This window comes from Lepidochelys kempii, chromosome 18 (genome assembly GCF_965140285.1).
Source record: "Lepidochelys kempii isolate rLepKem1 chromosome 18, rLepKem1.hap1, whole genome shotgun sequence".
In the NCBI taxonomy this organism is placed as follows: Eukaryota; Metazoa; Chordata; order Testudines; family Cheloniidae; genus Lepidochelys; species Lepidochelys kempii.
Window position 1 is genome coordinate 1,820,249 of NC_136397.1, and position 26,034 is coordinate 1,846,282.

At 46.7% G+C, this 26,034-nt stretch overlaps 1 protein-coding gene across 6 annotated transcripts in view; it reads right to left on the bottom strand.

Moving 5' to 3' along the window:
* The window catches only part of ECE1 (endothelin converting enzyme 1), a 117,400-nt gene that overhangs the window by 40,314 nt on the left and 51,052 nt on the right, over positions 1-26,034 (bottom strand). For 4 of the 6 annotated variants that reach the window (XR_012155600.2, XM_073317222.2, XM_073317218.2 and 1 more), the window contains exons 1-3: positions 25,735-25,878; positions 3,754-3,895; positions 2,700-2,912 (exon numbers count right to left, since the gene is read on the bottom strand). Coding sequence is in view for 5 of the 6 variants with exons in the window: in XM_073317222.2 (XP_073173323.2) it covers positions 2,700-2,912; positions 3,754-3,895; positions 25,735-25,875 (496 nt within the window). In the remaining variant the exon portion in view is untranslated. Of the gene's footprint in view, positions 1-2,699; positions 2,913-3,753; positions 3,896-25,734; positions 25,879-26,034 lie in introns of those variants that run through there. The other 2 variants (XM_073317220.2, XM_073317221.2) reach the window with 1 other exon arrangement.

Here is a 26,034-nt window from a genome sequence, read left to right on the forward strand (position 1 = left end):
GTGGCTGGTCAGCTGGGGCAAACCCATCAAACACTGGACTCTTGTGTGTGTGTGTGTGTGAGCACAAGCTAGGCCTGGAATCCAGAGAGGAGCCCTAGAATGCCCCACAACAGGGGCTCAGGCTAACGGAGAGTGGGCTTCCTACCGGGCCACTGAATTTCAACACTGCTTCGGGTAAGAGACAATGACCTCCGTCCTGGCCAGATACCAAGGGGCTTCCTTAGCCAGGAGTGTCTGGAATCAAGGACAGAAGATCCTGGCCTGGATTGTTATTCCCCTCAAAACAAGTTGGCAATTCCACATTTGGCTCCCGCCTGGGTTAATGAAACAAAGAGGCTCTCTCCGCAGTGAGGGGGCGGGGCCTCAAACTCACTCTGCAAACTCTCCTCTACCCTAGACAAAGCAATGAACACAAAAGACAAAAATCCTGGGGGCGTAAAGAAAAATAAACACTGGAAAGATCTGGTTTCCTGGCTGAGCCCACAGACGCCACATCTGAGCTGCTGGATCACATCCTGCCCTGGCTGGAACTGGCACCGGAGAGAGGCTAACCCCTCTGCAGGCTGCTGGCACACAGCACGTGGCGAGCACTCCCTTAGTGTGCAGACAGGGAGGTGCCCGAGTTCCAAGGGTTAGATCAGAGGACAAAGCCCTGGCAGAATTACAGAGAGCTGCACAGGGGGAGCGCCATGTTTTATGGGATCCTCCGTAGCCCCTTGCTCTTCAACACTCCCATCAGGGGGCTGGAGGAAGCTCCCCTGCAGATTGGCACCCCCACTGCTTCAGAGTTTCTTCCACCAGCACAGGATTCTCAGTTCCCCAGAGACACTCCCATCTCTCTCTTGGGCAACTTGTCTCACTCACCCAGGTTCACAACAGACAGGACTTTTCTACTCAGTAAGGGCAATCTCTCTCATCACACCATGTCCTCAGTGCTGCAGTGTGCAAAGCCACTCATGCTGGATCCACTTAATTTAAAAGAGTGAGGGCTGGCAGTTGAGCTTTCTTAGTGAGGGGTCCGCAGGTCTGAAATAGCTTGGATATTTGGATCTTCAGGGCATGCTGCACAGTGCATCTATACTATATCTATGCCTCCAGGAACCTTGGGACATGTTGCAAACTTCTGTGCTGGGTGGGTTAGATCTGTGGGGGGCGGCGGGCAGGGGAGAGGAAGCTGTGTATTTTCTAAAAGATTCAGATCTCTTGGGTCTTGGTGTCAGGGGGAAGACAGTATACTGCTGGTTAATTTTAATTCTGTTATGTGTCAGGGCACCTAGTTCTTTGAATAGGGGCTACTTTTATTATTATTATGGATAAGCTTTTGTCATGGTAAAATTAGGCAAAATTCACTGATCAGCCATGGTAAAAATGTACAAAAATCAGGATATGATCAGAGCAACCAAAAATCTCCGCTGAGCGTGGAGGCATTGACACTGACTGACCTACAGGCGAGATGGCCCGCCGAGGTGAGTCAGAGGGCGGAGGTGGTGCTCCCTCCCTGAGCCCCACTGCCAGGGGCTGAGACTGAAGAACTCACGGACATCTGTTAAAGTCATGGAATCTGTGACCTCTGTGACCAAATCATAGAATATTAGGATTGGAAGAGACTTCAGGAGATCATCTAGTCCAATCCCCTGCTCACAGCAGGACCAACACCAACTAAATCATATCAGGAGGGCTCTGTCAAGTCGGGCCTTAAAAACCTCTAAGGATGGAGATTCTACCACCTCCCTAGGTAACGCATTCCAGTGCTTCGCCACCCTTCTAGTGAAATAGTGTTCCTAATATCTAACCTAAACCTCCCTCACTACAACTTGAGACCATTACTCCTCGTTCTGTCATCTGCCACCACTGAGAACAGCCTAGCTGCATCGTCTTTGGAACCCCCCTTCAGGAAGTTGAAGGCTGCTATCAAATCCCCCCTCAGTCTTCTCTTCTGCAGACTAAATAACCACAGTTCCCTCAGCCTCTCCTTGTAAGTCATGTGCCCCAGACCCCTAATAATTTTTGTTGCCCTCTGCTGGACTCTCTTCAATTTGTCCACATCTCTTCTGTAGTGGGGGGGACCAAAACTGGACACCATACTCCAGGTGTGGCCTCACCTGTGCTAAATAGAGGGGAATAATCACTTCTCTCGATCTGCTGGCAATGCTCCTGCTAATGTTCTTAATTATTGTGGAAACCCAGCAGGAGCAAAAACCCAAGCCACTGCCCTCTTATCAACTGGCAGATAGCATCGCAATCATCCTCCCCTAACCCCCCACTTTTGGAAGTAAAAGATCCAGGAGCCATTTGAATGCAAGGCAGAGTTTGCTTCTGGCAAAGTTAGCACTGGGAAATGATGCTGCAGGGCTGGTCCCACCCAGCTGCAGAACATGCACTTTCGAGAGGTGGGAAGAGATTGTTTGGCAGCGCTTGCTTGGTTCCTGGCCCATCTTACAGCATGGGAGAGCACTACCCAGTTACTACAGTTCTCTTGAGGCAATGTTGTAACCTTCACCTCTCTCAGAAGGAGTAGGATCTTTATTGGGACCAGCCTATCCAGGTTCATGGAGATGGCAAGTCAGCACCCCAAGAGTCACAAGGAAGGATCAGCCGAGGGGCATCGCCCCAGTCCCTGGATTCCTGCTGCTTTTCCGCTTCTGCTTGTGAATGGCCACCTTGCCTCACGGGTGGTACATAAGAAGACAGACACTCACCTAGAAGGTGCTTCATGATGGCCTGGTTGTGCTCCCAGAGGTTGTTGAAGGTGCCCCAGCGCGAGTGGCCATCGGGCACGGGGTTTCCCTTCATCCACCCACCACAGGCATATTTGAAGAAATCCTCACAGGGGCTCACTGTCCGGTCCAAAGAGCTCAGGATGGAGCTGGTCACGGAGATGCAGGCTTCCGTCAGACATGACTTGGACGGCCCTGGAAGGGAAGGGGCAGAACATCAGACCACAAGTCACCCTGGAGGCATCCGAAGTTTGTCCTGCTGCCTTGGGTTGAAAACAGAGTTCGCTGGAAAGGCTTCGGCATCAAGGTGGGGCAGAGTCTGAGACAAACCCAATGGGACAAGACACTTCCGGTGTCTGGGCACATGTACAATTGGACCTTTTGGCTACTTCTCTTGGCAAGTGAGTCTCATTCCTCATTTCCTCCCTCCTTTAGTTAGGGTCTCAGATCCCTTAAAAAAAGGGAGTCGGGGCTCCCAAACTATCATACAGCAGCTCACTGAAGGGGCAAGCAATGCAGGATGACAGGGCTTAAAGTCCCTCTTATTTTACCATGGTGCCACTTCCCACCAATGCCAGGGACAATCTGGCTGACTAGAGCCAGGGGAACGTTGTCCCTAAATTCACATGGGTGGAAGAGTTCACAAGTTCTTTACACATCTTGAACTAGGTCTGCAAAGCAGCCTTTATTTCCCTCTGTCCCACCCAGAGGAGTGCAGTGCTAGTCAAAGAGTTGCCTGATGCCCCAGAGAACAGAATCCTCCTTTCAGCCATATTTGTCAGCATCTCTCAGCCCTGCCCCAGAAAGGCCCTTGCTGCAGGGGAAGGTGTTTTAGCCTTCATCCCCATTTCAAATCCGAGGCCTCTGAGTCTTATAGCAAGGATGCCGATTGTTGCAATGGATTTTGTGATCTGACCTGCCCATGAGGAGCTCAGCTGTAACCCCTGGCTCACTTCTGTAGCAGCTGCCATCAGTGCTCTTCACACAGTCACCCTACAGCTACCATACATAGATCTCATGCAAATGAAGGACTTACTATCTCTGTACTGGAATCCCAGGGCTAAGACACAGGCCAAGAGGCTGAGTGCTAGAACCACGATCAGGACCAGGAGACGCTTCTCAATGTGAGTGCGTTCTGTCCAGCAACTCCTGCTGTTCCCAGAGCCACGGAAATTTACCTAGGAAGGGAAAAGGAAGAATCAGTCCAATTACTCTCCCACACCGATGACAGGAATGTCTACACCTTCCCACGAGGTCAATATCCCTTGAACTGGGGCTACCAAGAAAAACATCCCCCCTCATATTTTTCTGTTTCTATAGAATTGTATTTTAGGTGATACTGTTCAGATCCTGCCCCCCCCAGAAGACGTGCCAGTGATGGAAGGTAACTGGGGTAGTTTATTTAAAATAGTCTGAAAACTCATCGCTTATTTCTAATGCCACAGGGACTGTGCTACATGCAGACAGTGCTGCACTGAGATTGCTATGAACAAGTCTCTATCAGGTCAGCAAAGCTCCAGATTCTTTGGGGAGTGTTGATAGAAGGAGGGGGAAGAGCCCATGTAAAGGAACTCGAAAGAACTCTGCACTAACCAGAAATCCTAACAGGAAGGGAGGCACAATCAGAGGAAATGCACCCAGAACACTGGAAATTGGAATATTTCAAGACGTTGGCAAGTCTAGAGCCATCATCACCTGTTCCCAGTCAGACATGTGTTTGGGTAGTTTTCATCAGCTGGGTGAGGAGGAGCTTGGCTGGCACTTGGAAACTTCAGGCCCAGCTCCCTTGCCCAGCAGGTGCTCCAAGCCAGAGATGGATGCACTTGTGTGTTTTGTTACCTCCATGCTGTTACCTAAACATTTCCATTTGACTGGAAGTCAGATAAAGGAAACACTGGAGAATAGGATGCACAGGATGGCTTTGCAGAGCTCCCTGCTGGTTCATGAGTAACTGATTAGGCAAATCCCTTTACTTCAATGCAATGGAAGGCTTTATCCTAATGTGGGCCACATAAGACTATAGGGACAGGGTATTTATGGTGCTGCAGCACTGAATAAAAAATCCTGGAGCCCAGAGATGGAAGAGACCTATTAGGGCAACAGTGTTCCCAGGCAGTACTGTTCCCTATAGTACTTCTTCTGTTGTCACCCCTAGTCCGGGTGGAAGGTTGATCTAGTGGCTTGATGCTCAAGACATGGGTTCAATTCCTACTGCTTAATACATTTGCAAAAAAATATCCAGAGTGAGTAAATCCAGGGTTTTGATTTCACACCAGTGCAAACTATTTCCACGTCACCTGCCCGGGACTGAGCTCTGCTGGTGGGCGTAGGGGTAGTGCCATAGGGATCACTACAGCTCTGCTAACGTATGCCAGCTGAGGAGCTGACCCACCGAGCTTAACTGTGGAACAGAGTTTTTTTTAAAAATCCCCTGTTGATTTTCTTGACAGTACCACCTACCCCAGAGGGGAAGGATGATCCAGCGATTAGAGTGCTGGCCGGGGGGGGGGGGGGGGGCAGGTTCAACTCCCTGTTTTGTCACAGGCTTTCTGTGTCACCTTGGCTAAATCATTTAGGCCAGGGCATGTCTACACTACGTGCAAAGGTGACCTCTTAACTCAGATGAGCTAACTGGGGTTAAAATACACACTAACTTGGCAGCTGGAGTTCGATCTCAGGCTGCCCTATAGGTTTTAACTGGAGCTGCTAACACACATTAAAAGCAGAGATGCTGCATCTTCACTGCTATTTTAACCTGAGCTGGCTAACCCGAGTTAATAACATTCCTTTTTTTTTTTGGTGTAGACATGCCCTTAGTCTCTCTGTGCCTCCATTTCCCATCTGTACAATGGGGATAATAGTCCTGCCCACACAGGTGTGGGAGGATAAATAAAAGGTGGCGAGATGCACAGATGCTGTGGTAACAGAGGCCATAGAGGCATCTAAAACAGGCACTGAGAGTAATTGTCTTGGGCTGTCATTTCCTATGCATGACTGTGTTGGGGGAAATATAGGCTTATTCTTTGGGGCTCCCCTTGGATTGGCCACCCCTCAAACAGCCACATCAGTGGGGCTCTGGTCCATCTGCTCCTAAAGCCCAGTTTCAGGTGGTTTGCCTCTTTAAGAGACGCCCCTGCCTCTCCTCCAGCAGCTGAGACCTGCCACACCTGCACAACTGTGGCCCAGCTGCCCAGCTTGGGTGTGGGAAATCTGCTCCTCCAGGGCCCTGCCTCTCCATGCCAGTAGCCACTGCACCATCACTATGCCAGCTGGCACTCCTCCAGACAGTTCGGGGTGGGAAGCACCTAGGGCAGCGAAATACCGTCTAGTGGGCTTAACATTTGCCCTGCCCTGCAACATCTACCCAAGGTGGCAACTCTGGCAGCACCCTCCAGCTGCAGAAACCATCAGGAGGCAACAGGAAATGCAGGTGAGGCAGTAGCTGCTCTGACACTGAGAGGACCCGTTTCCTCTGGCCGTTGAAGGAGCAGTGTTTGCAAGACCTGAGGACTGCAGCCCAGCGGGGAGCAAAGGGGCTTTCCCTGGGGAAGGGAAGGCTGAGTCTTCAGTGTTTAAGGTCAGAAGGAACCACCACATCATCTAGTCTGACCTCCTGCATGTCACCACCAGCCATCTTACACCCAGCCCAACCACAGGAATCAGACCCCTGTATTACAGCCCTGCAGACTGCAGGCTGCTCAAACACACGGCTCTCCTTGGGCTTGTCGGTCTGAATCAAGTCTGTTGACCACTCAGTGAGTCTGAGACAGACTCTCCTGGCCTGCCGGAGGAAAGGCAAGGCCTCAATATGAACGGAGGGAGGGAGGGAGGCAGGCAGGGGAGAAGAGAATGGCATTCCCTTGGAATTGACCAAGTCCATGTTGGACTCAGAGCAACAAGACTGTTGATGGTTTTGAGTAGGGAGGTTTATTGCCAAGTTGTCTGTTTGCTCCAGCTACGGCCACCTGGCTCCTGACCAATGGCACCTTTGCTTTAGCACTAGACCAAGCGACAACACACTGCATTTGTGAGAGCAGGAATGGGTTACAGACTACGCTTCCCATCCCACAAGCTGGGTCTGAATTCACTGTCTTAAGCAAGGTATGGAAATAACAGATCTCAGTCCTAGAGGACTACATCCTGTGAGGCAACCTCATAGGTTTGCTAACACAGCACGGAGAGCTGCAAAGGAACTGGCTCAATCACAATTCTGACTTGCCCCTTAAGTACGACAAAGGTTGTTGCAGAAAAGGTCGATATCCCTAGCTATGCATGAGGTGCTTGTGGAGAATGATAGAATCATAGAAAATTAGGGTTAGAAGAGACCTCAGGAGGTCATCTAGTGCAACCCACTGCTCAAAGCAGGACCAACACCAACTAAATCATCCCAGCCAAGGCTTTGTCAAACCAGGCCTTAAAAACCTCTAAGGAAGGAGATTCCACCACCTTCCTAGATAACCCATTCCAGTGCTTCACCACCCTCCTAGTGAAATAGTGTTTCCTAATATCCAACCCCCACCGCAAGTTGAGACCATTGCTTCTTGTTCTGCCATCTGCCAACACTGAGAATAGCCTAGCTCCATCCTCTTTGGAAGCCCCCTTCAGGTAGTTGAAGGCTGCCCCTCATTCTTCTCTTCTGCACACTAAATAACCCCAGTTCCCTCAGCCTCTCCTTGTAAGTCATGTGCCCCAGCCCCCTAATAATTTTCATTGCCCTGCACTGGACTCTCTCCAATTTGTCCACATCCCTTCTGTACTGGACACAAAGAGCCAGAAAGGGAAGCCAAACAATCAAGCTTCATGGCTCAAGCTGGGTAAAATGCAACAATAGCCGACAGTGTAAATGGTGAAAAAGCATGTTAGTGGTTGAATCCCAAGAGCGTTCAGTTCTGACCTGACTCTGTTCCCATTTGGCAAGTCTTCCATTGACTTCAGGGGAATGCTGAGCACTCTTGAGGTCCTGACTCAGGTTTTGGAAGCTGAAAATTTCACTCCAAGGTGAAAAGAACAGGAGTACTTGTGGCACCTTAGAGACTAACAAATTTATTTGAGCATAAGCTTTCATGGGCTACAGCCCACTTCATCAGATTCATGCATTGGAAAATACAGTAGGAAGATTAGGACATAATCATAGGGCCTAATCACATCAGCCACACTATCAGAGGCTCGTTCACCTGCACATCTACCAATGTGATATACGCCATCATGTGCCAGCAATGCCCCTCTGCCATGTACATTGGCCAAACCGGACAGTCTCTACGTAAAAGAATCAATGGACACAAATCAGATGCCAAGAATTATAACATTCATAAACCAGTCGGAGAACACTTCAATCTCTCTGGTCACTCGATTACAGACCTAAAAGTCGCAATATTTCAACAAAAAAAACTTCAAAACCAGACTGCAAAGAGAGACTGCTGAATTGGTATTAATTTGCAAACTGGATACAATTAGCTTAGGCTTGAATAGAGACTGGGAGTGGATGGGTCATTACACAAAGTAAAACTATTTCCCTATGTTCCCCCTTCCTCCCCCCCCCCCCCCACTGTTCCTCAGACGTTCTTGTCAACTGCTGGAAATGGCCCATCTTGATTACCACTACAAAAGGGGTTTTTTCTCTCCTGCTGGTAATAGCTCATCTTAACTGACCACTCTCATTATAGTGTGCATGGTAACACCCACTGTTTCATGTTCTCTGTGTATATAAAATCGTCCTACTGTATTTTCCACAGCATGCATCCGATGAGGTGGGCTGTAGCCCACGAAAGCTTATGCTCAAATAAATTTGTTAGTCTCTAAGGCACCACAAGTATTCCTGTTCTTTTTGCGGATACAGACTAACATGGCTGCTACTCAGACTCCAAGGTGAGTTTAGTAGTAAGGAGAAGGGCATCCTCTAGCAAATATGGCTCCCCCAGGGTCCCTCTGAGAACTTTGCTATCTCAAATATTTCAGGATGCATACAACATGGAGGCATTTGTTGCAATGCCATCGTTAGGGTTGAGCACAGTTTTGCACTTGAAGCAGGAATTCAATCTCTGTGTGGTGTATTCTCCCCCAGCATAGAGCACTTAGGCCTGGTCCACACTACAAAATTAGGTTGACTCAGCTGCATTGCTCAGGGGCGTGAAAAATCCAACCCCCTGAGCAACATAGTTAAGCCGACCTAACCTCCGGTGTAGACAGCGCTAGGTTGAGAGAAAAATTTTTCAGTCCACATAGCTACTGCCTCTCGGGGAGGTGGATTAACTACAGCGACGGGAGACGCCCTCCCGTTAGCATAGGCAGCAGCCTCCTCTACACTGAAGTGCTGGCACTGTGGAGCTGTGGCGTTTCAGGTGTAGACAGGCTCTGACTGAGCACAGAATGAGTCTGGTAATGAGTCAGAGCTAAATAAACAAACTGAGTCCTACAAGAAATTTAGCATCTCACAGCTTCTTATGGGACGGGCATAGGTAATTCACCTCTCCAAGAGGCGATAGCTAGGTGGATGGAAGAATTCTTCTGTAAATCTAGCACTGTCTACACATAGCCTTAGGTCAGCTTAACTCTGTTGGTCAGGGGCATGGATTTTTCACACCTCTGAGCGACATCGCCGGGTCAACCTAATTTTCTAGAATAGGCCAGCCCTGCAGCAGTCTTCTTTGTCCCAAGTGATCTTAACAATGGATTAGCACAGACACTTCAAGCTTTCCATATAATTAAACTAAATTCAAACCTTGCGCATAGGCTATATTGTAAGAAATTAGGTTGTAATTAAGCTATTTAACTATTGTATCTAATTCTTCTGATTATGTAGTCTCCAGACAGGCTTAAGTGGTGCCACTGTGATAGAGGTAACTGAGCCAATCACCCCCTTTCCTCTCCAGCTAATTTGCATCCAATAAACCCTATTGGTTGTAATGACTCTCTGGTGTGGTGACAGGACATGTGTCAGGAGTTCTTACTGGTACATATTTTGGCCTCACTGTCACTGCTCTTTTAAGGATTGTGGCAGTACACTTTACTGGGCACAGGTGTCTGCCTCAGATCTACTGGGAATTGAGTCAGCACTGCCAGGGAGACTGAGGCAGGAGTGTAGCAGGAGCCCTTAAAGTACAAAGCCAATGGGACTCAGAGACTGGGCTTGCCCTGACCCCTCTTCACATAGCACCAGCCTCACTAACACAGACCATCAGTCACTGGCAAATTAAGGACCAAATTCCCAAGTATATTCCGGTTGGGGTGTTGCTCTGGCTCGTCAGGGGTAAACCCCAGTAAACTGGCTAGTGTGTGCTGGCTACTCAGTACTGCTTTTGTGCACTGCTGAATCTGCTCTTAGTTCTATCATTTAAAAACTATTAAGGTTGGCAGTATGTAATGTTAGTCGATCAGAAATGGCACATGGCAGACCTCCTGTTGGTTTTCTGTTCAGTGTTAATGTATGACATTTTTAATAATAATAATAAAAAAAAGGAAATTCCCAGACCACAAAACCCAAGAACCACGTTAAGATGGGATGAAGGCTGAGTGTGTGCATTCTATGTAGTGTATTTACATTGTCAGTTCTTTTTGTTCTGTATTTGTACTAGCGTGACCAGACAGCAAGTGTGAAAAATCGGGACGGGGTGGGGGTGGAGGGGTAATGGGTCCCTATATAAGAAAAAGCCTTGAATATTGGGACTGTCCCCATAAAATCGGGACATCTGGTCACCCTAATTTGTACAGCTCCAAGCCCCATGGAGTCCTGGTCTGTGGCTGGGGCTGCTAAGCGCCACCGCAACACAATAACTAATTGAGTGTATGTATCAGTAACTGAAGGGTAAAACACATTACAGGGATGTTATAAGTAACTCAACTCAAGCTAAAGAAAATATTAATTAAAGCTACACTTAAAAGAAATCTAAACTCAACTTTCATTCAGGATTTCTAATACTTGTTGTTAGCATAATTACACAATCCCTCTAACATTCTTACCCTAAATTGATGTACTGTCAAATTTAACTCCACCGTGTGTGTGTGTGTGGCTAGTCTCTGCAGCCATGCAGTGCTGTGTGTAGGAGTTAGGAATGGAGAATTGCTGCACTGGAACAGAGCAGTGTCCAGTCTCCACCTGTGGATAAGGTTATTGATCACCTTAGCATTTTGCATACCAAGTGACACAAGGATTGTAACCACAGCCCTGCAAGAGGCTCTCCCCCCCCCCCACCCCAACAGATTTTGACCACCAAGGAAGAGACATTACAAGCAAAAAAAAGTTTGAGGCACACCAACTCCTGCATCATTTAATCAAAGCAGCCATGTGATTTTATTGTGGCAAGCCCTGTCCTCCTTTCCCTCTCCACCTCCTCTCTTAGCTTGGACTGAGAGCCCATCAGGGCAGGGGCCCTTGTAAAATGCCATGCATGTTCATGGTACTGGAATATGCTGGCTTTTAGCCAAGTGTCTGAGGCGCTGGACTCCAGCCAGATCTGATTATTCCAAGAGAAGAATATCTTCCTGTTGTTCAGCTAAGAGTTGGGAGAGGACAGGGAAGGAAGCAGGTGAAAGATATGCAAGTTCTCTGGAAAACTGGCCTTTAGCTACAGAGCCCCTTACTCAGAGCAGAGTTAGAGGCATGTTGTATCTTTGATGTGCATTAGTGTGTCTCCTCAGTTAGATAGGACATTCCCTTTCCAGTCAGACAGGAGCTGGCCACAGGTGAAATATCTTTGCACTGACCTATTGTACAGCTGAGCTCCTGCTAAGCAGTCGGGCCATTGTCCTCTGCAGTCTGCATGCCTCAGAGATGCAGCAAGGAATAAACTTCAGAGTGTGGACAACAAAAGTTATGCACCTCTGACTCAGCACTGTCTCGCAGTTGATGTGCACAGCACAGATACTGTAGATAACAGTAGCAAGACACCCAAGGTTACAGCTCCTGGCAGCAGATGAACGTCAGCTCGCTTTCTGCCCTGGAGCCTGGCAGCTGCAGAAATTCACTGGCACAATGGGATGTTTAAGTCCCTACACAGTCACTTTTCAAAGAGTTTCTCCATTCTTCATTGTTTTGGAGGAACTAGACCGAGATTAGAGTAATCTCCTTTCAGGAAGGGGTAAAGATTAAGATGCAGCAATATCTCATGGCCCACCCCCACCTATTAACAGGAACAAACTCTGCAGGCAAGGGCCTGAGATGGTGCATGGGAACAAGGGAGCTGCATTCAGAGGGATGGGCAGGAGAAAAGGTCAGACAACACTAGTACCCAAGGAGCAGTGCCAGCCACTGATGAGGGTGAAGGGTCAGAGAAACACCGCTGAAGCAGAACACAACAGAGGCCAATAAAAGGTAACAGGAACAGCCACACATAATGCATCAGTGAAACCTAGCACAATAATAGCAAGAAGCACAGCGATGCCATTGTAGACTGCAATCTCAACAGAGATTACACAAGCTATGCAAGGCCTGGTTAACCCTTGGCCAGAGACTGAGATGCCCAAGTGCTACAGGAAGTGTCATTGGCTACCATCTTGGCTGACACACCAGGATTGAACCAGGGACCTCCAGAATTAGAGGCCTAAATGTCTACAGTTTGAGCTAAAAGGCCAGGCTCTAGGGACTGTAATAGACTCTGAACCTCTGAGGATCAGGCATGGGTGGGAGGGGGGACATGGCAGACTCTTCTCCTGGAGCTAGTGCTCACCTAGGGCCCCTCACAGTGCTAGGGGATGCTGTACTGCAGGAGGGCTCTCACAAGAGATGTGAAAAGTGAGGCACTGGCTCATTTATTTTCAGTGAACACTTCTACTATTGGAACACTCAAAGGCCTCAGTCAGGATCAAGGCCCCATTGTGCTCCGTGATGTACAGAGAGACAAATACAATTCCTGTTGTGGAGGGCTTACAATCTTGAGGATCAGATATTAACTCTGGTATCATGGACTAATTACAAATGGGAAGTTACCAGCGCTGGGCTATTTGCTGGAAAAATGTTGCCAATTAATTGAGCCTCTTCCCCATTCGCAGGTAACTTGCAAGCAGACCAATTTTTACAAGTTTTTGTTCAATTGACACTTTACAGAAATATACTGGAGCTCAGCCTGTGTGGACAGAAAAATATTTGCTGCTGATTATCTGTAGGGCATGAAGTCACATTAGGTTATTTCTTCTCTCTGTCTGAATGACAAACTAATGGAAGGGATGTGGGGAGAAATCCAAGATGGTGGCACTTACAGCTTTTGTTCTGTCTCTGTACAGCCCCTAGCACTATAGAATCCTAGGCCATGACTGGGGCTCCTCAGTGATACAATAATACAAGCAAGAAATAATTACAATCTCTGGTGCAAACACATTTGAGGATATTCATGAGACTTAATCTTTCTTTGGTTGTTTGCAAGAAAGTCTAAAGTGCCAATAAGGATTGTGTATACAGTTAACATTACTGATCCAGATTTCTGGCTGGCTTCGGTGGAGCTGTGCCAGTTTACACTTGATGGGGATCTGGACCAGTGTTTTTATTTAAAAAACATCCACACCTTTTTGTTGTATTTGTCAAGTGCTAGTAACTTTCTGCCACTTTAAATTCTCCCACTGGAAGTTTCTGTTGGATACAGAATACTTTTCCTCCTGTTCTAAGTAATGCTATGCTAAGTTTGATGACTGCTGCGTTCCACTCCAGAGGTGGGTGCCCTTTTGGATGAAGATATTTCTGAATTGTGTGGATGTTAAAAAAATGTGAAGAAAATTTTGCCATGGACTTGGATGAGAGCAGGATTGGATTTTACAGGCTGGAAAATACTTTGGGATGCAAAGAGCTACCTAAAAACAAGATCAAGAGAAGAGCTGACAAGGCATCCCAGGGTATGTCTACACTGGAATAAAAGACCCGCAGCACAGCCGCGGCTGGCCTGGGTCAGTCAACCCCCTCTTCTCATGGGATCCTGGAGCCCAGGCTCTAACCCGAGCCCAAATGTCTGCACAGCAATTTTACGGCCCTGCAGCCTGAGCTCTGCACGCACAAGTCAGCTGACCCAGGCCAGCACAGGTGTTTAATTGCAGCATAAATGCACCCACAGAGGCTAAGGAATTCCTTTCCCTTGTACTACAGCACTTTCCTTGTCTTAGTATTCCAGTTCTCTTCCTATCTCCTTTGATAGGATGGGTCATTTTTAAAAGTGACAAATAGTTGTCCCCAGGCATTGTAACCTGGCCACATCTGTTCTGAATCAGAGAAAAATTTACTATTATATTCCTTGGAATATTATTATATTGCTTAAAGTACTACGGGGGGGTTGGGAGCATCTGGCTATCTGCAGTTCTTACAGAGTCCAGCTGTGCAGGTCTCTCACATGGTGTGCTCAGTTGCTCCTGATTGTCACTAATTAGTGCTGTATTTTCACGGTGCTAGTAGCTACGTCCTCTTTAACTGGAAGTTAGTAGTACATGAAAATGCTCTGTAGTCTCTGCCACCACTATGTGCCGACTGAACTGAGTTACTGCACAGGTAAGTGGCCCAGAATAGTGTTGTAGAAACCAGGCAAGGTAATAACAAACTTCATCAGAACTTTATTTTTAAAGTGGAAACCTCTTTACCAAGCTGCTGCCGCAAACTTGGTAGCTCTCACTCCCCTCCCTCCCCACTTCCTGTTCCTGTCCTTTCAGACTCCCAATAGCCAGTGCTCCCAGTTCTAATAACTACAAGCAGCATCTAAACACCACATTCCCTCCTCTCTTAAGAAACTCTCCCAATTAAAATAAACATTGTTCTAACCACAGGAACAAATATGAAACAAGACACTATATTGTTGGCAGAAATATTATACTGAAAACACTGTAGATACTACATAACATAGTCTCTAGTCCAGACAGGTGGTCGTCTGGGTCGGACAGGCTGTCTCTCAAGCCCCGGTTCCAGTGCAGTGTCTTGTTGTGTTGATACTATGGTGAAGTCATCCAATGCAGACTGGGTATTGGCATAATCTCCTCTTGGTGCATAGGCAGGTGCAAGATAAAAAGCATTCCATACGCGCCCATCAGAAAGTCGATAGGTGTAAGGTCCCTTCTTCTCTATGATTTTAAGAGGAGCTGTGAATTTATGGTCCCCTTCGTGTAAAATTCCACGTTTTCATATTCTAATGAAGAAACTGCACTCCAAAGTGAGCTGTAGCTCACGAAAGCTCATGCTCAAATAAATTGGTTAGTCTCTAAGGTGCCACAAGTACTCCTTTTCTTTTCACTCAAACTTTGGTTTCTTAGCACCCCACCGCTTGTCTGTGAAAGCCTTATACTTTACTTGGTTCTGTTCAACTGTTTTTCTCACATCATCCTCGGTTGAGGCATCAGGTCGTGCCTTTAACAATCCAGCAACGTTCAGTTTAGTATTCATCTGTTTCCCATGCAGTAACTCTCCGGGTGATCTTTGCGTTATGGCATGTCGTGTAGCCCAGTATGCTTGCAAGAAATCAGTAGTGAAGGTTATCCACAATCGCCCTTCCAGTTTAGCCATTTGCAAACTCTCTTTCAAACTTCTGTTAAACCATTCGATTTCCCCATTGGCTTGAGGGAAATATAGGGATGACCTTCTGTGTAAAATGTTCCCCTCTGCTAGAAAAGTTTCAAACTCCAGGGAAGTAATTTGACTACCATTATCTGAAACCAGTTTTTGGGGTTACCTTCCCTGCTAAAAACTGAAGAGAGGAACTTAATTACTGTAGCAAAAGAGATTTGCAATGTAAACGCTACCTCGGGCCATTTACTGAAATAGTCTATTGAAGTGATGGCATAACAGCAGTCAATTGGAGCAGTATGAAAGGGTCCTTACAATGTCAATTGCCACTTTTCCCCATGCAGATTCAGGAAGAGGAACAGGCTGTAATGGAGGGATACATGTCACTGCTGTCTTATCATGCATTTGGCAAGTGACATGGGATTTTATGAGTGCTTCAGTTTGAGAGTCCATCCCTGGCCACCAATACAGATCCTGTAGTCGTTGTTTGGTTCTGACAATTCCTTGATGAGTATCGTGTGCAAGGTGTGAGTTTTGACTGTAATTCTTCTGGCACAAGGAGCCGTTGTGTATCTCATAGCACACAGCCATCAAGCAAAGAAAGTTTGTCCCAAACTCTAAAATAAGGCAGCAAAACTTGGTCAAGATTTTTAGGTTACTGGGCCATCTCTTTGTTAGAAATTCCCGTAGTTTTTGTTGAATTGGACATGCAGAACAAGCAGCTTGAAATTGTTCTTTTGTAACTGCAGTGAGAGCGTTGTAATAAGTGTAACCACTACACCCTCATCCTCCGGTGGACCATCTGGTGAAGGCAAAGGCAGGCGAGAAAGGCAATCGGTGACCACATTTTGGTTTCCAGGCTTATATTCCAGTTCATAATTGAAAGAGAGTAGTCTTGCAGACCACCTAGCAATACGATATCCTGCTCTTCCCAGTCCTTTCATGGTGAGCAACATAGTCAAAGGGCTGTGGTCTGTGCGCAACTTGAACGTGCAGCCCCCACAGGTAAGTTCTCCATTTTTCCGTAGCCCAGACACAAGCAAGTGCTTCTTTTTCGACTGTAAAATATTTCCTCTCAGCATTACTTAGTGTCCTTGAAGCAAATGCAACAGTCCTCTCTGTGTTGTCCTCATGAAGTTGTGTGAGGACAGCCCCAAGTCCACAATCAGAAGCATCAGTAGTTACAATTGTTGGCAATGCAGGACTGAATAGTGCAAGTACTAGACTATCCAATCAAGTATTTCACCGTTTCGAAACTAGCTTGTTCATCCGTTAGCCACGCTAACGTTGAACTTCTCCATAGTAATTCTCGTAACGGTTCAATGAAAGAAGCATAATTGGGAATGAATTTTGTATACCAGGAGGTAAGACCCAAGAAAGAACGTAAAGTTTGCAAATCTGTTGGAGGAGGAGCATTTAAAATTGCCAGGATATGATCTGGATCAGGTTTTAGTCCAGCCTGTGAAATTGTATGCCCCAAAAAGGAGAGCTCAGTTTGTCTAAATTTGCATTTGGACCTATTGAGCTTGAGACCTGCTTTGCTGATGCAGTTTAGTACAGACTGCAGGTTATTGTCATACTCCTCAGAAGTATTTCCAAACACGATAATATCATCCAGATAGCACTGAACTCCATGTTGATTCTTCAGAATCAATGACATCATTGTTTGGAAGGCACCTGGGGCAGATGCGAGACCGTATGGAACATGTTTAAAACTAAATAGTCCCTCATGTGTAATAAATGCTGTGAGGTCTCCACTATCTTCATGCAACATAACCTGGTAGTATGCTGTCATAAATATAAAGGGAAGGGAAAGCACCTTTCTGTATACAGTGCTATAAAATCCTCTTACCTGTAAAGGGTTAAGAAACTCAAGTAACCTAGCTGGCACCTGACCAATAAGGAGACAAGATACTTTCAAATCTGGGGGTGGGCGGGGAGAAGGCTTTGTCTGTCTATCTGTGTGATGCCTCTGCCCGGGGACAGATCAAGAAAGCAAGCAATTCAACTCCTATAGTGTTAGTAAGTAATCCAGCTATAAAATGCGTTAGATTTTGCTTTTGTTTTTGACTTGTGAAATTCGCTATACTGGAGGGAATGTGCATTCCTGTTTTTGTGTCTTTTTGTAACTTAAGGTTTTGCCTAGAGGGATTCTCTACGTTTTGAATCTGACTGCCTGTGAGATTATCTTCCATTCTAATTTCACAGAGGTGCTCCTTTTACCTTTTTTCTGTCTAAAAAAGTTCTCGTTCTTTTAAGAGCCTGACTGATCTCTCTATGATCCTAAGACCCAGGGATCTGGGTCTGTGAATTACTTTGTAATCAGTTGGTTAGGATATTATTCTCAAGCCTCCGCAGGAAAGGGGGTGTAAGGCTTGGAGGAATAGGAACTCCAAGTGGTCCTTTCCCTGATTCTTTGTTAAATCACTTGGTGGTGGCAGCGTACCCCCCAAGGACAAAAAGTTTGTGCCTTGGGGAAGTTTAACCCTAAGCTGGTAGAAATAAGCTTAGGGGGTCTTTCATGCGGGTACCCACATCTGTACCCTAGAGTTCAGAGTGGGGAGGGAACCCTGACATATGTGCTCTGCAAATCAAGAGTAGAAAACATCTTTGCTCCACGGAGTTCTGCAAATACTTTTTCTATGTGAGGAAGAGGATGGCTATCAATCACAATAGCTTTATTTGGCTCCCTTAAGTCCACACAAAGGTGAATATCGCCACCCTTCTTCTGCGTCACTACTGTAGGTGAAACCCATTCTGAGGAGTAAATCTCTTCAATAATGTCCTTTTGAACAAGTTTTCTAAGTTCCTCTGAAACAGCTTCCCTGACTGAAAATGGTAAGCGCCGTAACTTCTGTCATACAGGCATCACATTATTGCACATTTTAACTTTATGCAGAAATCCATAAGCACAGCCGAGTCTCTCCTCAACCTGGTGTTGGGTCCCAGCTGAAACTGGTGTGTATACCACAAGAGTGCTTTGCTGAGGAAGATCAATTCGTCCATTAACTACCCTGCGATTTAAAGAAGCCAATAAATCTCTGCCAAGGATAGGAGTGCCTTTGTGGACAATGACAGGTTTCAGAGTAACAGCCGTGTTAGTCTGTATTCGCAAAAAGAAAAGGAGGACTTGTGGCACCTTAGAGACTAACCAATTTATTAGAGCATAAGCTTTCGTGAGCTACAGCTCACTTCTTCAGATGCATATCGTGGAAACTGCAGCAGGCTTTATATATACACAGAGAATATCTGTGGACAATATTTGTGGACAATGTAGAACTCTGCAGTGACACAGCAATCACCAAAAGTAACTATTGGTGGCAGGCAGCCATGTACTGGAATATGGTTTTTCAAATAGCACACCAAGTGAAGTTTGGGTTCAGTAAGAAGCACATCTTTAAAGTAATGCAAATAGATGGAATCAGGTCGTACAGATACTGCTGAGCCAGTGTCCAACATTAGCTAACTAGAGTGTGATTTGCCTGAGGGTATGGCGGAAATGTTTACAGTGCACTTTATTTGTTCTGGAATATGTGCAGTAGTGATTTTGTCCACGCTCAGCACAGTAACATCTGGTATTGTAACTGCATGCACCTGTTGATTGAACTGGCTGCTGCGACATACTTTAGCAAAATGCCCAATCTTTTTGCAATGATTGCACTGAGCTACTTTTGCCTGACATCCTGTGTAGCTTGCAAGGTGTTGTGGGGATCCACAGTGAAAGCATGCTTTTACTGTATTTTGAATTTGCTGATCTGGTCAATTTTCTTCTTGTAATCGTTTGTCTGCAGCGATAGTGAACTTTTCTGCAAAAGGAGTCACAGCCTGGACTCTGCCTCCTATATCCATGCTCATTATTTTGGCTTCAGCTGTAGCTGACTCAATCTGAGTAGCAATGGTTACACTAGAAGAAGCAATAAGTTGTGGTTCTAGAAGTAAACTTTCTCTTACATGAAGCATGGTTGTTTTCTCAATGAGCTGGTCTCTAATCATCTCATCTGTCATATTCCCAAAGTCACAAGTTACCATCAGACTCCTCAGGGAAGTAATATACTGCATTATAGTCTCTCCTGTTTTCTGCTCACGCTGGCAAAATCTGTAGCGATTAGCTACCACATTCACTTTTGGCACAAAGAAGTTCTTTAATGCAGTGAGTGCAGTCTCATATTTATCATCTGCAAGGGGAAAAGTGTAAAATATGTGCTGCCCTTCTGCTCCAAGGCAGTGGATTAGCAGAACACGCTTTCTTTCTTCAGAAATCTCTATAGCACTGATTGCAAGCAGAAAAGTCTCAAACATATGGATCCAGGCAGTAAAAGTAACTGGAGGCTCACCTGGGCTTTGCAGAAAGGGTGCAGGTGGGTTTAGAGGCAGAAGATCCATCCTCATCACCAAAATGTTGTAGCAACCAGGCAAGGTACTAACAAACTTCAAAAGGACTTTATTTTTCAAGTGGAAACTTCTTTACCAAGCTGCTGCTGCACCCTTGGTAGCTCTCATTCCACCTCTTCAACTGCCCCCCCCCCCCCCCGCTTCCTGTTTCCTGTCCTTTCAGACTCCCAACAGCCAGTGCTCCCAGTTCTAACAATTACAAGCAGCATCTAAACACCACAAATAGGCAATCAAACCAGTACGTCCACAACATAATGTTTATGCTGCAGCTAATGTAAACCTTTGGCATAGATTTGAATAAAGCTGTTTCCAGCAGATCTGCCTTCAACTAGCTCCTAAAGACAGACTTTATGGCTGTTTAGATGCAGGAACCCTGTCACACCCAAGCTTGTAAGGCACAATACAGTTTAAGATGATTTACTGTGTGGAGACTGAGCAATTTTTCCATACCATGTTGAACTCCTGGAACTGACAGAAATTCCTGCCTTTTACCATCTGCACACATCAGAAGGGAGACAAGTTGTGACTGTCTCTCCACTGAGCCTCAAGCTTAACTTAGAGATGCTGTTTTACATACTCAGAGGCAGCGATTCTTAACTTCACACAGAACCAGCATGGTCTTTTTGAGGCTTGATTGCCACAGTACCTCTGAATTAGTTGGTCCCTGTGAAATGTTGGCTCCACATCCTTGGTAAGTGGTTCTGATCCAAACTCCGAGGGATCACACTAGCTACCGAGAATGACTGGAGGCATCCTGGGGTAGCTTGTGCATGCGGCTGCAGGGAAATTAGAACCTTAACTTATTAATTTTATTCCTACCTGTGTACCATTAATTCAGACAAAGGATGGTTCTGAGTGTTGCTGCACTCACTCTGGGAACACGTGCCTCCTCTGTGCACCAGAATCTGCACACACTTGTGTATACAACATTTTTCTAAGCAGCATGCAACTCCTTGGCAATAGGCCCAGCCCAGTGCGGCTCTCCTAAAGATGGATAGGTCTATTTCTCTAAGTGCCTTCTGAAAAAATGATCTCTTCCCTGATAACATCCTCCATTCTTGACAGGCTAGAACACACACAGGGCAGCCCCAAAGCCAGTCCCTTCCAGCTGTTTAACAGCATGCACCACTCCAACACATCCACTTTGAATGAAGAAGAATCCTGCGTCCAGCTGACCCTACCGAGGAAAACTGAGGCTGGCTGTATGAAATGGCTGCAGTTAGAACGGGCTGGGGCACTGAGAGGAAGGATGACCCAATGATTTGGGTGCTAGTTTAGTTCCTGCTCAGCCCTAGATTTTCTGTGTGACCTTCTGTGACATTATCTGATTAAAATATGACCACACAGATCATTGTTGCAACCACTGTTATATATTTGCAACAAATCTTGTACAAAATGTGGCATGTAAAATGTCTATGAAAAGGTTATTGGCTGGTTATGATTACGCTATTGGTTATGAATATTGGCTCTATACCTGGATTTCAAATGTTTGCTCCTGGGGTAATGCCCACAAGGTAGTTAGCCAGCACATCTTTGAGGGACTATTCAAATTAAGTAGCTCATCAAGAAACACTTAACGGACAACGGACCATGTGAGATGCCCATCTACACTGAATGGACTGTCCCGCAAAGATGCTTTTTGAGGTATAGGTAATGGCTTCTGCAGTGTCCAGACCTTCATGCGTGGATATGTGACTTGCCCATGTGACTCCAAACACTATCTTGTCACCTGTAATTTTCCACTAGTGTGCTGAGGGCTTTGTTTGAAACAATGGGTTCCCTCCACATGGCAGGAGATATAAAAGTCCGTGGAAACCCCTCCATTTTGCCTCTTTTCTGCTCCAGCCTCTGGACTATGAATTTATACTAAGGGGGCATTCTAACCACTGGACTGAGGACCTTCCAATGATTTAGAAGCAGCCAGAGACTTGACTTAAGCCAGCAGTTTATCCAATCACTGCTACAAGCCTGAACCAAGAACTTTGCAGTTATTGTATGTATTTGATTCCTTTAACCAGTTTTAACTCTCACGTTTGTTTCTTTCTTTCTATGAATAAACTTTTAGATTTTAGCTACTAAAGGATTGGCATCAGCATGATTTTGGGGTAAGATCTAAGTTATATATTAACCTGTGTGTGTGGCTGGCCCTTTGGGATCAGGAGAACCTTTTATTTGATGAGACAGGTTGAAAAGAACCACTCCCTTTAAATCCAGTGGTGGTGATATAAGAACTGGAATAATGAAACTGCTTTTGTGATTTCCTGTTAGCCCATGTGGTGAAACAGAAGTTTACTTTTGTTGCTGACTTGGTATATTTTATGGAAGAAATAACCACCAATCTTGGAGTTTATCTGCCCTATTTCTCAGCAGTTTGTCCTGAATTTGGCATCCTCAGTTGTGATCCCCTGAGGCATGGTTACACCTTAGCTCTCTGTATTGCCCCACCGCACAGGGGTGTGCAAGGTGTGACAAAGTTCCAAGCCTGTATTGGTGGGTTCTGTACTTCCGGGTGGATTCAGTGACCTCAGAAATTCACTAAGGCTCCAATGTGACCTTTCTTTCACAATGTAATGGCAAGAGTCTCAGCCTATTGACAGGTTTCAGAGTAGCAGCTGTGTTAGTCTGTATCCGCAAAAAGAAAAGGAGGACTTGTGGCACCTTAGAGACTAACAAATTTATTTGAGCATAAGCTTTCGTGAGCTACAGCTCACTTCATCAGATGCATTCAGTGGAAAATACACTGGGGAGATTTATATACGCAAAGAACATGAAACAATGGGTTTTACCATACACACTGTAACGAGAGTGATCAGGTAAGGTGAGCTATTACCAGCAGGAGAGCGAGGGGGAAAAAGCATTTTGTAGTGATAATCAAGGTGGGCCATTTCCAGCAGTTGACAAGAACGTCTTTCCACTGAATGCATCCGATGAAGTGAGCTGTAGCTCACGACAGCTTATGCTCAAATAAATTTGTTAGTCTCTAAGGTGCCTCAAATCCTCCTTTTCTTTTTACAGCCAATTGAGTTACTTTCATCACAGGCCAGTATGGGAGCTGGGAAGGGGAAATACCCCACAGTCTTTGTTGCTCCGTAGAGCTCAGAAGGCACAGTTTGGACCTCCTGACTGGACCGAGTCCTGCTTCCCTTCTCCAGGGGATCTCTGCAGAGCATGGGGCGGGGCTGGGGAAGAACCCGGGTCCACCCTCTATTCCGGGTTCCAGCCCAGGGACCCTAATGGTAGCAGCTGTTGGTGGATTTCCCTTCACCACTGCAGCTGCTTTGATTCCCTGGGCCACTTCCCCTGTGGTCCCCTTTTCCTAGCTTCACCCTCACCTCCAGCTCCTTTCACCTAGACTCCCCCAAAGGGGCTGGAAAGGAGAGCTTTTAAGCGATATGAGCGAGACCTTGCTTGGTTCCAGCTGTCTCCATTACCTAACAGCCTTAACTGACACTTTGCCAATTAATTGGGGTCAGGTGCTGGCATTAGCCAAACGACCTTAACTGGTTAATTGGCATCAGGTGTCTTGACTGGCCTGCAGTAGCCTTTGTTCAGCTATCCAGGGGACAGGGACCTGCTCATTCTGAGGCTGATATAGCTGCCTTCTACTACTCTCTCATCCTTCCGGTCTGAGTCTCTCACAGAGGATAAACATATTCAACACTGGGAGGTGCTCTGATACTACAGTGGTGGGAGTCATAAATCCCTTTGATAGACAGGGCTGACACCTGCAAGAAGGACCATGGTCAGAACTGGTCCTCCAGCATCACAGCACCCTTGTACCGGCTGCAGCATCAGTTCAGGGCTGACGCAGAGCCCTGCACACTGAATCACCACAGCACTTCCTGCAGCACCCGGACTCTGCTGGACTCGGAAATGCCCCACTAGCCCCTGGCAGCAGCCAGGTTCTGTAAGTGTCACACTTGCAGCGCAACTCAGACCTGTATTGTCTGTTCACTGCTCCTTTGCTGAAGGAGATTCAGGGCTTGGAGTGAAGAGGGGTAGTGTATCGAGTGGTGGAGTTCAGCAAAATCCCATCGGGCCCAGCCTGGGAAACAGGGCAGATGTAAGAGGGGTTTGTTTGACAGTTTCAGACCTTGGTATGTAGTTGCTGACTCTGTTTATTTCAAGGGATCAGGAAGGTCAGCGAGGACAGCATCACAGGGCAAGCTAAAAGGGAGACCGTACTGGGTTCACTCAGGCAAACGCAGGACTTTTTCCTTCTTTGGAAAGTTCCTTTAGACCTGTAACAGGTCATTAGCATTAATGCCTTGTTTTCACAACTTTTCAGGCCAGAAGGGACTGATCTGATCGTCTAGTCTAACCTCCTGCAGAGCCCAGGCTGTAGAATGTCACCGAGTGATTCTGTGTTGTACTGTGACCTGTGGTTGGGCTAGAGTATCTCTATAGTAACAACATCCAGCCATGAGTCAAAGTCTCCCAGTGCCAGAGGATTTACCGCATCCCTTGGCAAGTTATGCTGATGGTTAATTACCTTCACTGTTAAAAATTTACATCTGATTTCAGTGTGAACTTTGCTGGCTTCTACTTTTAGTCACTGGATATTAGTATGCCTTTCTCTGTGTGGTTAGAGAGCCCTCCAGCATCAGAAACCTCCTTGGTGCCTGTAGACAGCGATCAGGCAGGATGAAACTATATTTACTGTGGGGCTAATCTCGTCCTTCCATTAGCCAGGGACCCAGCAGATGGTGTGGAGTTAACTGAGGGTAGGTGGGACAGCTCAGGAGGGCGAGCTGGCACAAAGCACACACTCTGCTGCTCATCTCACCATGGACTAGGCTCTGCTCTGCCCCTCACTGCACTTCAGCTGGGCTGCACCAGGCACCTGTCAGGTCAAAGCTTCAGCCCTAGGGGGTGTGTATTGTGCACAGACAGGGCAGACTGATAAGAGTTTCTAGGAGTTCTCACATCACCACTCCTCTGGCTTGCCTGCCTCACAGCCTCTCCCTAGGGGGCCTGGCAGGGCAGCCCTATTTGTGACACCAGACATTGGTGGAGTCACACCCAGGCTAGAGTTAGCCCCCAAGTGTTTGTGTTGAAGTCACTGTGTCTAAGGCTCCCGACTGCTGACAGACACAGCCCTGGGACAATGGGGCTGGGCCGGAGGTGATTGCTTAGGATGGAGAATTCAAGAGAATATCTGCCAGGGCAAATCCCAAAAGCAAAAACTGCCTGTAAAAAGGTTTCAGAGTAGCAGCCGTATTAGTCTGTATTCGTAAACTTAAAAAACAGACTCCAATGAGAGACTGCTGAATTGGAATTAATTTGCAAACTGGATACAATTAGCTTAGGCTTGAATAGAGACTGGGAGTGGATGGGTCATTACACAAAGTAAAACTGTTTCCCCCTCTCCCCCCTCCCCCCCCGTTCCTCAGACGTTCTTGTCAACTGCTGGAAATGGCCCACCTTGATTATCACTACAAAAGGTCCCCTGCCCCACTCTCCTGCTGGTAATAGCTCACCTTTCCTGATCACTCTGGTTACAGTGTGTATGGTAACACCCATTGTTTCATGTTCTCTATGTATATAAATCTCCCCACTGTATTTTCCACTGAATGCATCCGATGAAGTGAGCTGTAGCTCACGAAAGCTTATGCTCCAATAAATTTGTTAGTCTCTAAGGTGCCACAAGTACTCCTTTTCTTTTTGCCTGTTGAAAGTGTTACTGGTTCAGACATTTCCTGGGCTCAGATTCAGTGAGTCCCCGCATGTCTCTAGCCTGGGCTATCTCAGGTACAGAGCTCTAACCCACCTGACCAGGTCTCTGCAGAGCAGAAGACCAGGCTCCGCCTGCAGCCAAGTTTAAACAGACAGGCACTTTCCCTAGCTGTGCTGCAGCCCTGCGAGAGCAGGCCAGGTGCATGCACAGTCAGGAAGCAGCCTAGATAGAGAAGCACGGTGAATGGGGCTTCCATGGTCACAAGGTAGAGGGGAACAGAGGAGGGTACAGCGGGCCCATTCTGACTTGCTACATCACTGGAGGAGAGAGTTCCTTTCTATCAGCAAGGCACAAGTTCCCTGCACATCCCCCTTGCTCACGGTATGGTGGCAGGACAATCACTGGGGGAGAGAGAGGGCTGTGTTTGGAATGACCTTACAGTCACATTGCTTGCAAAGTGGAGTATCACGGACTGGATAGCCTACCTGGATTCCATTAGGGTAAACTTCCCCTTCCCCGATTGAGTCCATCAGATCTTCCTCATCCAGCGTCGCCCGCTTGTAGGTGGACATCTGAAACGTCAAATGGAGAACAGATTCTCTTAGCATCTCCATGGCAAGGAACATTTAAAGGCATCAGCCAGACAGACACTGCTTTGTGAACAGGGCAACTCAGACATCAGCTCAGCCCTTGCAGGCTGGATCTTCATCTCCTGTGATCTTTGCTCAGACTAAGAAGCTGGTGATTCCAGAGCCATCTGTCCAAGTGTTACCAGGTAAGTCTCT